This window comes from Schistocerca serialis, chromosome 1 (genome assembly GCF_023864345.2).
Source record: "Schistocerca serialis cubense isolate TAMUIC-IGC-003099 chromosome 1, iqSchSeri2.2, whole genome shotgun sequence".
In the NCBI taxonomy this organism is placed as follows: Eukaryota; Metazoa; Arthropoda; class Insecta; order Orthoptera; family Acrididae; genus Schistocerca; species Schistocerca serialis.
The window spans coordinates 1,087,157,221-1,087,172,194 of record NC_064638.1 but is presented as its reverse complement, the minus strand read 5'-3'; the positions used below and the strand labels follow the sequence as shown (position 1 = coordinate 1,087,172,194).

Sequence of the window (14,974 nt, the reverse complement as noted above, 5' to 3'; positions counted from 1 at the left end):
CTCCCTCTGTCTCTTCATTTCAGAACTTAGTAAGGTGTGTAAGATTCCCTTCTTGGATCTTTTGCCTTCATGCATGGATAAACCAGTGTCTGCTAATTTCTTCTAACAAAGTACGTAGCAGTTTGAGGGCGAGCACTCTCTCATACAAACCCATATCCTCTCCCAATGCTTGTAGTGCTTGGATATGCTTATGCACTCAATGCATGTAGCTCTGAGAGCTTCTGGACTGCCTAAAGTAGAAATGCTTGAGTTCTCCAAGAAGTTAGGGTGGCTTTGGAAAAGCCTGTTCCTATCCCTGTAGTTGGATTTTAAAATCTGTGTTGTCTGCTCAAGTGTGTCAGCTGTAACAGCAATCCCATCAATCAGATACTCGGTTTCCCCATCTAGATATCTATGGGGGAATATATGCTTGTTCACAACTGACACCCCTGGGTTTTCATCTCTGGAAGCTGTGAATTGCTTTCAGAATCAAGGCTATGCTTCCATGTCACCTGACGAAGGATGCATGTTGAGAGTAGGCAACTTAATGTCTATACAGACATGTTGGCAAATTGTTGAAGTTGGTAAATGTGTGTCAGCTGTAGTTTTATCCCCTGAACATGCTTCTCCTCAAAATCCTTTCACCTTTTAAGTAGTATGTTTGGATTCGCCAGTATAGTCCTTGCAGGCTTCTGTTAGGATCTCATATTCAGTGTCACTACCCAAATCTTGTATTCAGCTACAGAAAGTGTTCCACTTTTCTAGGTTTCGTTGCACACATTGCTGACAGTGTCTGAGTTCTCTGCTGGCATAGAAATGTCACACATATTTATCTGGTCACAAAACTTGTAGTGTTCAAGTATAGTGTTCTTCACTTGTGTTGCAGTTTTGGGAGAATTGTGGTGGCTGTGTCTGTCATGGCATGTGGTTTCTGTTACTTCCATGAGGGTATGTCTGTAGTACTTATCCCCATAATGAGTGGTTGCTGTCACTAAAAGATGACACTGCTGTCCAATATTCACCATTTGTAACCCTTAGAAAAGTTCACTGTTTGCTAACAGATGGCACTATTTTCTATTAGTACAAAAAGCCCACATTGTGCTATGCAATAATACACCAACTGCACAATATTTCTCTCTCACTCAGATAAGTGATATTATATTATTATAAACAAAACTAGCAGTCAGTAATGTCTGTACTAGTCCAGTATAGCAATGCCAGGACTTATCTACATGCGCTGATGTGGTGTGGCGTGATCATATTTTTGAGATTAAAGTCACTCGAAATCTTCTTGTTTAATGCAGAATTCTCATGAACATGCAGTAGTTAATCTCTTGATATACCCCCACATTTTGGTACCAAACTTTTGCTACATACTACTACTTCAAGGGATTCAACACAATAACTTCAGCACACACACACACACACACACACACACACACACATAGCTTTATTCACAGTATCCATTACAGTTATATTACACACACCTACTGCAGAGAGTGTAACTACAGTTTTCTATAAAACACCAACAGGTGACATGGGAGTCTCCTATTCACCAGCACATTGCAAACAGCTGACAGCTTCCTAGATTTCTAAATAGCATCTGACACTATATCACATTGTTGACAGACAACTTAAATAATGACATATAGTACCCTACTTTATGGCTCAAAATAATTCTGACAGACTGAAGCCAGCCACTGGAATGGATAGTGGATGAAACTTCCTGCAAGATCAAAACTGTATGCCGGACCAGGAGTCAAACCCAGAACTTTGTCTTTTTGCAATAAATGCTCTTACCTACTGAACTATCCAGGCATGACACATGACCCACCTTCACAGCCATACAGCTGCCAGTACCTCTCTCCTACTTTCCAAATTTAACACACTCTCTCCTGCGTACCTAGTGAGACTAGTGTGTGTCAGCTCTTAACAGCTCAGTAAGTAAGAGCACTGCCTGGTCCCTTTTTTTAATAAGACCTCATCTTGAACTCATAAAAGATAGCCCCTCTCTTCCCGTCCTCAAAAAGATCTGTTTTAATTTTTAGTATTCACACCTCTCACTTACTTCTGTTCAACAATTATTTTTTATCCCCACTGTCTTCATTCTTCACTGATTTTGCTACTTGCAACCTTTCTGCAGCCCCTCTCCTGGTGTGCTGATGTACTCCAGCTGTCTAGTCTCTTACATTTATTTTTTTTCCCTCACCCTCTCCCCAGTATTTTCAATCTACCACTATTTTACTTTGGGGCAAAAACAAATAATTGAAGGAGTGTAGTTGAAGTGTTCCATGGTCAGCAGGCATGAAATATGACTGAAAACATTGCTGAGCTTCTTAGCAGCATACACAAAGGAGTGAGTGAGAGGAGAAAGGCGAGAACTGGGAGGAGAGGAGAAAGGCGAGAACTGGGAGGAAGGGCTCAACGGAAGGCTGAGTGACAACTGGCAGGAAGAAACAGCTTGGTGATGGGATAACAAAGTGACAATGGTGAGACTGCACTGGCACGCATGGAGGCAGTTGGATGAGGTACTCATTGAGGTGGAAGAGTGGGTTTAGACCAGGGAGGTGTCAGAACAGAGAAAGAGGGAGACTATAGAGAGGAAAGTGTAAGTGGAAATTAATACAGTAAAGTGAGCCTGAGGATAGACTGCCAGAGACTGGAGTCTGGAGAAATGCAGGATGTGTTGTAAGCACAGTTTACATGTGTGTAATTCAGAGAAGTTGGTACTGAGGGGGAGGATCCAGATGGCATTTGCTACACTATCACAGGCAGGGCCACCTTGAACACAGTCTTAACTTTTGTGTATAGGCATGACCTCCAACCACCTATCAACATGAATGACATCTACGACTACACACATACTCACGCAAGCCACTGTACAGTTTGCGGCAGAGGAAAAATTACATCAGTGTTATAGAGTTTTTTCCATATTCGATTCCCATATTGATGAGGGGCAAATGACTGTCCATATGTGTCTATATGTTCCCTAATCTCTCTCATCTTATTCTCAAGATCCCTATGTGAAATATATGGTGGTGGCAGCAGGACAGATGCACAGTCTTCCTCAGATACAAATTATCTGCATATGCCCAACAGGGTTTCACAAGAATTAAGTTCTCTTTCTTCCTAGGATTCTGGTTCAGGTTAAAGTTTCTTTTACACTTTTTATGGGCTGTACCTACCTGTTAATGATCCTAGTAGTTTGTCACTGAATTCATTTGATTCCTGTTGCCTGCCAACTTGACAAGGACTGCAAACAGTTGTAGAATATTCTAGAATAGGTCACACCGGTGTCTTGTACGGGATTTCCTTTACAGTTGCACTGCACTTTTCCAGAACATATTCAACAAATGTAAGTCTTCCATTCACCTTCCCTAATACTGATATTACATTATTATCCTATTTCATATTGCTTCTAAACATCATTGCTAAATACTTATGCTCAAGATGCTCCATACAAATCTTGTAATCAGACACTATTCAGTTAATTCTCTGTTCAAGTTGTTCTTCAATTCCTTATGAGTGTCAAATGATGAAACCTTCTGTACACAACAGCATCATCATTGAACAATATTATATTGCCACTGAAACTATATGATAAATTGTTTATGAATATTGAGAAGATTAGAGGTTCTATCACACTCCCTTGGAGCACATCCAATGTTACTTTCGTTTCTGTGGAACATTTGCTACCCAGTATAACTTATTGGGTTCTACTAGTCAAATATTCTTCAAGCAAATCACATATGTGAGAAGATACTCCATATCATGCATTTTGATTACAAGTTACCAATGTTGTACAGTGACAAATGCCCTTCAGGAATCTAAGAGATCGAATATGTAATTTCCAGTTGCATCTATCACTTTCAAGATGTAATGTATGAATAAAGCAAGATGTATTTCACATATGAGTGGTTTTTACTGTCTCTATGAAAGAAGCGTCTTTTCCTCCAGGAACATCATAATGTTTGAGCTCAGAAAACAATCTAGGATCCCGCAACAGATGGACATCAGTGATAATGGACAGTACTTTTGAACAACTGCTCTTTCAGCTTTTTTTTATAAACAGGTGGGAGCTGTGCTCTTTTCCAGTCACAAAGGACTGTTTGCTGTGCAGGAGATTTGTGATAAATATGAGTTAGAAAGAAGCTATTCTACAGTGTATTCAGTGTAAACTCTAAATGGAATTCTGTCAAGGTACCAGAAGTGGTAATACTGATATCTCTCATTTGTAAAAGTATGTGGTCAAACACTGGTATGGTCATATCCTCATGCATGAACAAATTTCTAAATGTAGGGTTCAATATTTCTGCTTTCTGTCAGCTGATTTCAATTTCAACACCAGACAGATCCACAAGAGACTGAATGGAAGGTTTCAATCTGTTCATTGATGACTGGCCACCATCAAACTATGACCAGCAGCACAGTTAGCAGCACCGTTAGCAACACAGGGGCAACACATATTGCTGTGCAGAACAATCTAAACTTCAATGGTTGCTTCATGACCCATGATATCTGGATCTCTCTCACCATACCAGCTCCTCTGAATGAGGTGAATGATAACTGTGCTAAAAACACATCCTTTGATCCCAAAATCTTCCCGGCATCATTCTTCAATAGCCCCTATCCCTCATCCACCTCCATCCCTGTCCCTATGCATTCCACTTCACCCAATTTACCTTCATTCAAAATTTTCTCTCTGCAGTCTCTCTCTTTCTACTTTTTATTTCAACAACCCTCCTAGCAACCTCTGCTTCACAGTGTGCCACAAGCAACTCCTCCTTCCTATACCAGAGAGAGGACACTGTCTGAAAGCTTAGCAATGTTTTCAGTCTAGTTTATGAGACTACCAAAAATTCAACACCTGAACTATATTTCATATCAATAACTCATTAATTCATGTTGATTATCTTTACAAAAAGAAATAGTGTATGTACACTACACATTTGCAATTACATAGTATTATTTTCAAATCAAAATTCAGCTAATTAATTTAGTTCTGACATCTTAAGTGCCATTTTTACAGTTCTCCACAGTAAAACAGTTACATTCACTGTCTTTGTTAGCTCTTTCGTTCTGCCTCCCACCCCCTTTCTGATGATTAATTCATAATTTTTTACTGTTTTTACTTACGCTGGCAGCATCCTGTGTAAGAGGTCTTCAGTTTTACGCTTTTCTTCAAATAAGAGTCGTGTTCTCTCACTAACTAAGTACTCTAAATTATTAGCATGCTTTTCCATTATTTCCATCATCTGGTCCATAATATTACTGTGCCTGAACAAAGAAAACACAAAAAATGCATTTGTAATAGCACTAATGTTATTTCACATCAAATGGGGTCATTTCACATTTCAATTAAAATGAAATAATATCCACATGGAGTAAACCTTTTAATAGTTCCTAATTACTATTCATGTGAAGTGTTGTACATTCTACTAGCATTCACAGACTATAAAATATGAGTGATCAGATATATATCTGCTGCCATTATCACTGGACATATATGACAACACAAATGGTCTAAAATTAAAAAGGTTACTATGATACAACAAAAAATTTCATGAAAAGTTGATATCAATAACAAAAAAAAGAAAGGACAGAATTTGTTAATTTATGTTAGGTACAGGAGGGCATTGGGATGCAAGTATATGTTAGACAGCAAGTTTCTCACTCCAGAGTTCAGGAAAACTAGTGTCTGGTGGGAGTATCCACATAACCCCCTTTAACCACCACCCCTTTCCCTCTCCCTTTCTGTTTTTTATCATCATATTTTCATAACATATATTTATTGTTTCTTGCTATTTTCTTTTACTTTTCTTCTTCATCACCCCACCCACCCCCCACCCTCACTCTTTTTTCTCTAGTTCATTTTTCTTCCCCCAGTTTCTAATTCCGCTAGTCATTTCTCTTTCTTTTAATTCATTTTTACTTCTCATGCTATAGTTGCCATTATAGCCCTTGTCCACTCAAAATGTGAGTCCCTCTTTTCCTGGGATCACTTCAAAAGTAGTTTAAGGTACTGTGTATGCATGGTGAACACATATGTTTCTTGTCTGTTGTGCTGTCTGTTATATATTTTTGAGATATTCTAAGGGAGACAATAACTGTACAATAAGTATACAATGCATGTCTAAATTCTCTGAAACATTTCACCAAGTAATTGGTCCCCTGTAACTCTGTTTGATGAGTTGTAATTTAGTAAAGACAATTTTTTTTGTTGATATTATTGGGTACATTGAATACATATTTACTTGTGAAAGTTTTGAGAATACAATCTTATACCTATAGTGGGTCGCCAAATACATAATTTGGATAAAAATGGGAAATTATTACAAAGAAGAAGCAGGGTACTCATATTCATTGTATCTGTATTGTCTGTAAACAAAGTATATAAAACCTTTTGAGAAAATATGTGCTTCCAGAATCACTTTTGCTGTTAGTTCAGTTTTAACACTCATCTTTCTTTCCATCTGTCTCTCCCTTCCTATGTCCCTCATCTCCTTCCCTTCCCTGACCTCTAGTACCCTCCCATCACCCTCTACTTCAGTTCCTTCAATGTCCCATCTCTTATGTCCAATACATATCAAATCTACTTCCTTTTCAATATGCACAATTCTTTGTTGTGAAGTCTTTATGGTAAGTTATGTAAATGTAAAAGATAGCAAATTACATTTTAAAAACAAATGTTGAATGCATTTAGGGCTGACTATAATGCACTATCTATGTGTTTCATAATAGCTTTACCTAGTTAGCTAGTTATATGTTCCATGGATCATTATGCACAATAGATTGTAATGATGTGGAATGAGTCATTTCACATTCACATTGCAAATTGATTTGTACACAAAGTTACATTCTGAACATTTCTAATAGTTAAGTAATAAAATAAATACTGCCACTGACAAAGTCATAAAACTACATTGCAGAATTTTTTTCAGATTCATGCACATGAGTATTAGTTCTATTCTGTTCTATCAGGCAGGTTATGATCCACAACAATGTTGTAAAAATCTATGATTTATAAGAAGGAAAAGTGACGTACATGCCCTCTCTCATTTTCCGCAAACGGTTTCTGATAGTTGGAAAGTCAGGTCTGTGTTCAGGATTCTCTTCCCAACAGTCTTCAATGCATTTTACTATATAATCAGTGCAATCAATGTCAGACTCATCAAGAACAGCCAAATCTGGTCGAAATGGTTTTTCTCCTTCAGATGGTACACGTTTTACAAGTTCCACTATCTCTGAAAACATATATGTTGACTTCAGCAAAACCAGAACTATTTACATGTATTTAATCTAATGTGAACCTTTAAAACAGAAAGTAAGTACTCTAATCTGAAAATAGAAGTCTTATGATGAATTTCTTTCATTTTATTACTGCCATTTTATTTTCGGAATTCGTCAACAAGCAGTACCTTTTGGTTCATAAGGGCATCCTCCATAAGGACCCCTCCGTCCGATAATTTCATAAAGAATAATAGCAAAAGCATATACATCTCCTTTTTGTGTACCACCAATAGCAGTATCATCTCTCAGAAGTTCTGGTGCTTTCCAAAAACAACCTGCAAAATATGAATTTTAAAATAAAATTTACCTCAATTTTCATTTGTTTAACAAAATTTGTGTATTATAAGGGTACTGATTTTCTGAAAATTAACAACTGTGTGCTCTGTCTCTCGTAAAAAACATGTGCACCTTTACACAAATGTTAAGCGAGAAGCTCCTGCCATTCCAAAAACTACTGTGGTTTCAAAAGACAAATAACTCTGTTTGTATAAAATGGAAACACAGTGAGTGATTAACACAACATCATAAATAGAAATTGGTTCTACCTGAGCAGAAATAATGAACTGAAACCAAATGTAGCTTAATAACATCATATTATATGAGGCATATGTCAGGGAATAAGTCAATTTTGAGACTGGATTGCAGTTATCAAGCTAACCCTTGTTTAGAATGAGTTTCCTCCATATAATACTCTTAGAAGAAACCAATTGCTCCTACATAGTAAAGGAGGACATCAGATTTATTGAATTTAGGCCAAAGGTCACACATTTGTGACCTTCCATGTATGATAAATACAGCTGTCTTTACAGTTTCATATAACTATAAAAACTTCTGCCTCTGCCGTCCTACTCTCTTTCACAGCCCATCTTCACCATTGTATTTCCTCATCCTTACAACAGGTGCATCCCTCTCATCCCAGTAACAGAGTGACACATCTTCTTTCTAATCGTCATTAACTACCCATTCTTCATCCAACAGGACAAGTTCCAAAAGGTAAGATAGCTCTTGTACTTTTATACATGTCCACTGTTATTACTTAGAATTTGGGATCTTGAAGGTACATACTGGCCAGCAGTTTGGTCTCCTAGTTGGAAATTCACTGTGACTGACAGTTGATTGTTTTACGGCTGATGTATATCATTTGAAAGACTTCATCTTCTTCTTACTAATGAATAGAGACCAGGTTATATGCATTTGCATGTTGCATATGCATTTGCATATTTGGCTCCTTTGCAATGGTTATTGAATATTTCAACTAAAAACTAGTGACAATGCATATTTTTGCTCTATGTTTACAGTATTTTAAAAATTTAGATGAGCTGTCTCTAGTTCTATCTAGTTTGATGTCTCACAGACTGACCGCGCTCTAGAACTGCGTGCAATCGCTAACCAAGAGGCCACTGCCTCCTGAAATCATTACAGAAGAGGAACAGGAACAGGCAGACAGAGACAATGCTCCTGCACCCGTGCCCCCGTTTAATCTCCCCCGCTGTCATAGTGCATGCGATGTTGGAAACAATTAAATTACACTACGCAAGCTTGTAGTTCCACGTCCATTGTTTCAGTTTAGCTTTCTATTTACTTGTACACAGCTGAATGTGTTTACAGCATTTAGTGTGTAACATGTTGTGCACCATGCCGCCCGAAAAAAGAAACGTCATTTCATGGATAGCTGACCATGCTGGAACATTTACATATGACAGAATTGTTTTACATTGTTGAATTTGCAAGAAAAACAATTCATGCAAAAAAAGTTTCAAATAGACCAGAATGTCAAGAGAAGTCTTCATATCGCAGGAATGCAGAAGAAAGGACAATGACAACAACTTCACACAACAGCAAGTTGCAGTAGCAGGGATTTGTCCTAAGATAACCAAAAACATCAGTTTAACATGGATCTATGTGAATCATTCATTGTTAGCAATATTCCTCTTCACAAATGTACAAACCCTATCCTCAAAGGCTTCCTGCACAAATATTGCCTAAATCAAAATATACCAGATGAATCAACATTGTGTAAAAATTACATACCAACAATTTACGTAAATGTTCTGGAAGAAATACGCAATGAACTCAAGGACAACATCAGTTGATGAAACTACAGATACTTGTGGCCGTTACATTGCAAATTTAATAGTTGGTACTTCAAAAGAAGAGCCTTCTTCTTCTTCTTATTTAGTGGCCTGCAAAGAACTTGAAAAAGTAAATCATTCTACGATCACCATATTTGTTAATGAGGATATTAGAAAAATATTTCCAGAATCTTCTGGAGATGAAAGTGTGTTTGTGTTTATTTCAGATGCTGTTCCCTATATGATCAAAGCAGGAAAGCCCTCCGAGTATTTTATCCCAATTTGATTCATGTGAAGTGCTTTGCTCATGGAGTACTCCATGAGCAAAGTACATCACATGAAGTACGTTCCAAATTTGGAATGTAAATAAACAAATTTTATTCACAAAGAAAGTGTTTCTAAAGGCTCCTGCTCACATCAAGACCTACAAAGAAAAGCTACCAAATGTGCCTTTACCTCCCGAACCAGTAATAACATGTAGGGGTATGTGGGTCAAAGCTGTGTTGTTTTACAATGAACATTTCAAGGCCATTAAAAGGTAGTCAATGGCTTTGATAGTGCAGAGGCTTTGACAGTTTGCCAGTGCAAGGAAGCTTTCAATGTTTGCAGTATTCAAACAGACATTGCTGTGATAAGCACTTATTTTTCCCATATACCTGCAAGTATTAAAAAGCTTGAAACTCAGGGTTTGGCACTGAATGAATCTATTCAGTTAATGAATAAAATTATTCTAGTGAACTACTCATTGCTGGAGGTATCCCAGAGAAAACTTAAAGAAAAGTTTGAAAAACCCAGGCATTGAACCCTTGTGCCAAATTGATAATTTTATTAATGGGACAGGTGAACATTTACCAGAAACAATAAGGGCCAACATAGCATCAAAATTCAAGTACTGCCCAGTTACCTGCCTCAATTGATGCAGAATGGTTCTTTTCTGCTTATAAAAATTTTTTGAGTGATCAAAGACACACGAACATTTGGCACAGCACTTGGTCATTTATGTTTACAATAGTAGAAAAATGTAAAATAAATTGTAAATGATGCTTTGGTCCAATAGTATTAATTAAAAGTTAATGCTGTTCAAAAAAATTCATGATTGTATGCAGTTTTTTAAATAAAGTATTACGGAGTTTTTGAGCATGCCCCTCTGCATGTGATATATCTCAAAGTTGGTCCTATACGTATCAATTGTTTCACTGCGAATCACTCACATCCCATCTGGTTGTTACTGACAACAATAGCAAAGAAGGAACAATTCTTGAAACGCCGTATGCGTCCCATTTTGCAAATTTTTAAAAAATAACCCCAGAAAGGCTCCCTTCCTAACCTCCACCAGAAAGTATTCAGAAAATGACGTCAGAGTTCTAAATGCACCAATTTTTCGTGTGGCCAGTGCTCTTCCTCTTATTTGATATGCACAGGTTCGACTTTGAGATATAATGAACACAGTAACTACCAAGATTTTTTATTATTTGATCTTGCGTATTTCAACATTCTTCATGCATTTTTTAAGCATTTTTCACACACATTTGCAAGTATATTTTAAGGTTTTTATGATGCATATAATCCGGTTTCTATTAATGAACCTCTTTCTTTTCTGGAAGCCAAGTATTTCAAAAGTTATCAATAGTCAAAATTATTGTTACCATTAGGATTTGAGAATGTTCAAATCTCAGTATGTAATCCTCAAAAATGCACTATAGCAGCCTCCTTATAAGCCTATTTTTTTCTGTTTCTAAAAATGAATAATTTCATCAAATCAAGCAATGCAAACTCCATGTAGGAATATCTACGATGTAGGAAAAGGTAGATTGTTGCTTACCATAAAGAAGACACATTACATTGCAGACAGGCACTATTAAAAAACACTTACACAAAGCATTTGGCCACAGCATTCATCAGCAAAAGAGAAACAGAGAGACACCTGCCATTCATACACACAAGCAAGCACACCGCATGCACACATGACTGCCAACTCTGGCAGCTCATGCCCCAGACCCCAGGCTCAGGTGACTTTAGGAGGATACAAGGTGACTTAGACAAAATTTCTAGTTGGTGTGATGAATGGCAGCTAGCTCTAAATGTACAAAAATTTAAATGGCAGCTAGCTCTAGAGGTAGAAAAATGTAAGATAATGCAGATTAGTAGGAAAAACAAACCCACAATGCTTGAATACAGCATTAGCAGTGTGCTGCTTGACACAGTCACGTCAATTAAATATCTAGGCATAATGTTGCAAAGCCATATGAAATGGAATGAGCACATAAGGAGTTTAGTAGGGTAGACAGATGGTTAACTTCAGTTTATTGGAAGAATTTTAGGAAAGTCTTGTTCATCTGTAAAGAAGACTGCATATAGGATACTAGTGCAACCCATTGTTGAGTACTGTTTAGGAGTTTTTGGAATCTGCACCGGGTGGGATTAAAGGAGGGAAGGTAATGTTCTTGTCGAGGAATATTAATGAGGAAATTTAGAGAACTGGCATTTGAGGCTGACTGCAGAACAATTCTACTGCCACAAATGTACATTTCATGCAAGGACCGCAATGATAACATTAGATAGATTAGGGCTCGTACAGAGACATACAGACAGCCATTTTCTCCCTCACTCTATTTGTGAGTGAAATAGGAAAGGGAATGACTAGCAGAGGTACAGGGTACCCTCTGTCACGCATCATATGGTGGCTTCCGGAGGATGTAAGTAGGTGTAGCTGTAGATCCCTTGCAACATACTCTATCATTTTGTGTTGCATGGCTGATTCATGATTCACATTATTGATGATAATAAGCACCACAGCTGTACTTAAGGTATGTTTATTACATCACAACTAGTTTCATTCAATGAAACTCATTAGGTGACACTGAAAATACACCAACAGTTTTCGTTCATTGAATAAAACCAATTGTGACGTAATTTTTTTCTGTCATGTGGCTAGGGCCTCCCATCGGGTAGGCCATTCACCGGGTGCAAGTCTTTCAATTTGACGCCGCTTCGGTGACTTGCGCATCGATGGGGATGAAATGATGATGATTAGGACAACACAACACCCAGTCCCTGAGTGGAGAAAATCTTCGACCCAGCCTGGAATTGAACCCGGGCCCTTAGGATGGACATTCTGTCGTGCTGACCACCCAGCTACTGGGGGCGGACATTGTGATGTAATAAACATACCTGAAATACAACTGTGGTGTCTCTTATTAACAATGCTTGGAAGATTACAGCCATGTGACTTACAGCCACAGTCCTGCAGCACACCCTGAGACATCAAGTAATCATGAATTTAGGATATAAGTTCCAGTAGTAATGCAGAAATAAAGAGGCTAGTATGGGATGGACTAGCTTGAAGAGCTGCATCAAACCAGTCATCAGACTAAAAATGACTAAACTGAAATTTGTTATCTGTAGCTGCAGCTTGAAAGAATTCACTTTCATTCAAGCAACACAGAGTCAACAAAATACCCATTTGAGGACAGTTATTAAACAGTGACTTAAGCTTATCGGTCTACTTATCATCTTCTCTGTTCAACTTTCAAAATGACACACACATAGAATTTTGTTATCAATTCTCATGTGAAGACCATTAAATTTTTCCATGTTGGTTCTGAACCAAATCTATAGCAGTTAACATAGTAATAATAAACTTTTCTTCTTCTTCTTGGCCTTATTCCATGTCTCCATGGGGTCAGAATGTTAATTAGGATTTGCAATGTCAGTGACAATGGGTGGCCAGATGCCCCTCCTGATACCACCACTCCCACCAGGATGAGATGTATGTGCCATCTATCTGCATTGAATGTTATCTCATGTACAAGTATGACAATGTTTTCTAAATGGTTGAAAATCATGTAACTGAGGTGGGATTGGGTATCAGGCCTGTATTAATCTAATCAGATGTGGGAAACCACCAAGGAACCACATTCAGGCTGGCCAGCACACTGGCCCTCATCGTTAGATTGCTGGGCAGATTTCATATAGGGCTGGTATGCCTCCTCATGTTTGGAAGCAGAACCTTTAACAAGTTGAGCTATTCAGGTGGTTTAATATAACAACAATAGTAATAGTAATAATAATAATGTCCCTTGACGGTTTTATTTTGATTTGACTGAAAATGTTGGATCATCCATTTAACACTCTACTTTATATGAACTGACTATGTGTACTTGAGGATGCAGCTGCAAGATGCAAAACCGTCATTTCAAACATGATCGTTTAAAAGCCATAGTAGTTCTTCATTTATCAGTAGTGCTGACATTATTTTTAGCAGTACTAAGTGAAACAGCAACACTGTCACAGCTGTTCCAAGTGGGCCATGGATGCCAGTGGGCACAGAGTGGGCCAAAGCACTGTTGCATCAGATGGAGGAACTGGCCAGTTTTCACATGGCAGACCGGAGGCCAGTGCTCGCAGGACTAATGATACAGCAAAATGGTGTACCAATCATAGTAGCGGCAGGTTAATTGTCACACCTCCTGGCTGTTCTTGTTTTGGTGTATGGGGTTAGAAGCAGTGTCTCAGCATAAGTGGGCACTGACCTGCATAAATACCCAGCATTGTCAGAAGAGGTATTCACAGTCTGGCTGCACCTACTATGAGGGAGGTCCAAACCAGCAATGGGGCAGTATGATTTTGCAAGCTGCCACCCTGAGTATTGGGCTCCACCACTGACAACCTGCCTACTGTTTCTAAATCCACTCCTGTGGTTTCGGAGTCTTGCTACTGATAGGCCACCTGGAGGACACTTCAGCTGCAACCAGACTTTAGCCTCAGTCAGCCAGGCATAAGTGACCGAGATGATGCAGTCGCCCATCCACCTGTACTTGTGCAGGTAAGCTGGTGCCGAACGCCTCTGCTCACAAGGACAGACACCACTGCTGGGGACTGTCTTCCACTACAAGAATCATGGTGGGCATTATCATCTGCATGCATGCCCTGCCACAAGTCACAGTGTCATGTCAGGATGGTGCACGTGTTGCAGCACACATCCCGCTGCTGACTACAAGCCAGCTGCTGGCCAGCCACTGCATCATTAACCATCAGCTCCACTGCTGTCGACTGTTGACACAGGCCAAGGGGGTGCAATTACTATGGAATGAAATTACGAGTGCTACAGCTCGTTTTCTAATAAAATGTGTGACTGTTAATGCAGTTAGCATCCTGATGTCAACCCAGTGCCTCAGATGAACGCTGCTACTGTAGAGGCCATCCACCCTGGACCTCTACAATAATAATTTTGACAATTGTGTTTCATTACATCATGTGATCTACCATGTAGTTGCAACTGTAATAGACTGCATAAAGCTCTGTAGAGATCAGTAACCGTAATGATACTCTGAGGGAAATTACAAATGAACAATTCTTCAAATCTGACAAAGATGTAAATTCTTCACAGTTTCTTCAGAAGCTGAAATTTGGTTTTAGCAAGGTGAATCTAACAGCAGATTGGTTTGTGTGTGTGTGTGTGTGTGTGTGTGTGTGTGTGTGTGTGTGTGTTCCTAGACCAAGAAATAAATAGACACGGCCAGAAAAAATAAATGAATAAACTACTAATAACTAAATAAAAATGAAAATAAAATAAATCTCTAGCTGATTTTGGCTTTAACCATTGCTACAGAAGGAGATAAAACAGTAATAAA

General features: G+C 38.4%; 1 protein-coding gene across 1 annotated transcript in view; it reads right to left on the bottom strand.

Annotated features, from left to right (window-relative positions):
• The window catches only part of LOC126416036 (receptor-type guanylate cyclase Gyc76C-like), a 474,092-nt gene that overhangs the window by 25,140 nt on the left and 433,978 nt on the right, over positions 1–14,974 (bottom strand). Inside the window, exons 14-16 of the mRNA XM_050083502.1 lie at positions 7,398–7,544; positions 7,025–7,223; positions 5,116–5,256 (exon numbers count right to left, since the gene is read on the bottom strand). Coding sequence (XP_049939459.1) covers positions 5,116–5,256; positions 7,025–7,223; positions 7,398–7,544 — 487 coding nt within the window. The remainder of the gene's footprint in view (positions 1–5,115; positions 5,257–7,024; positions 7,224–7,397; positions 7,545–14,974) is intronic.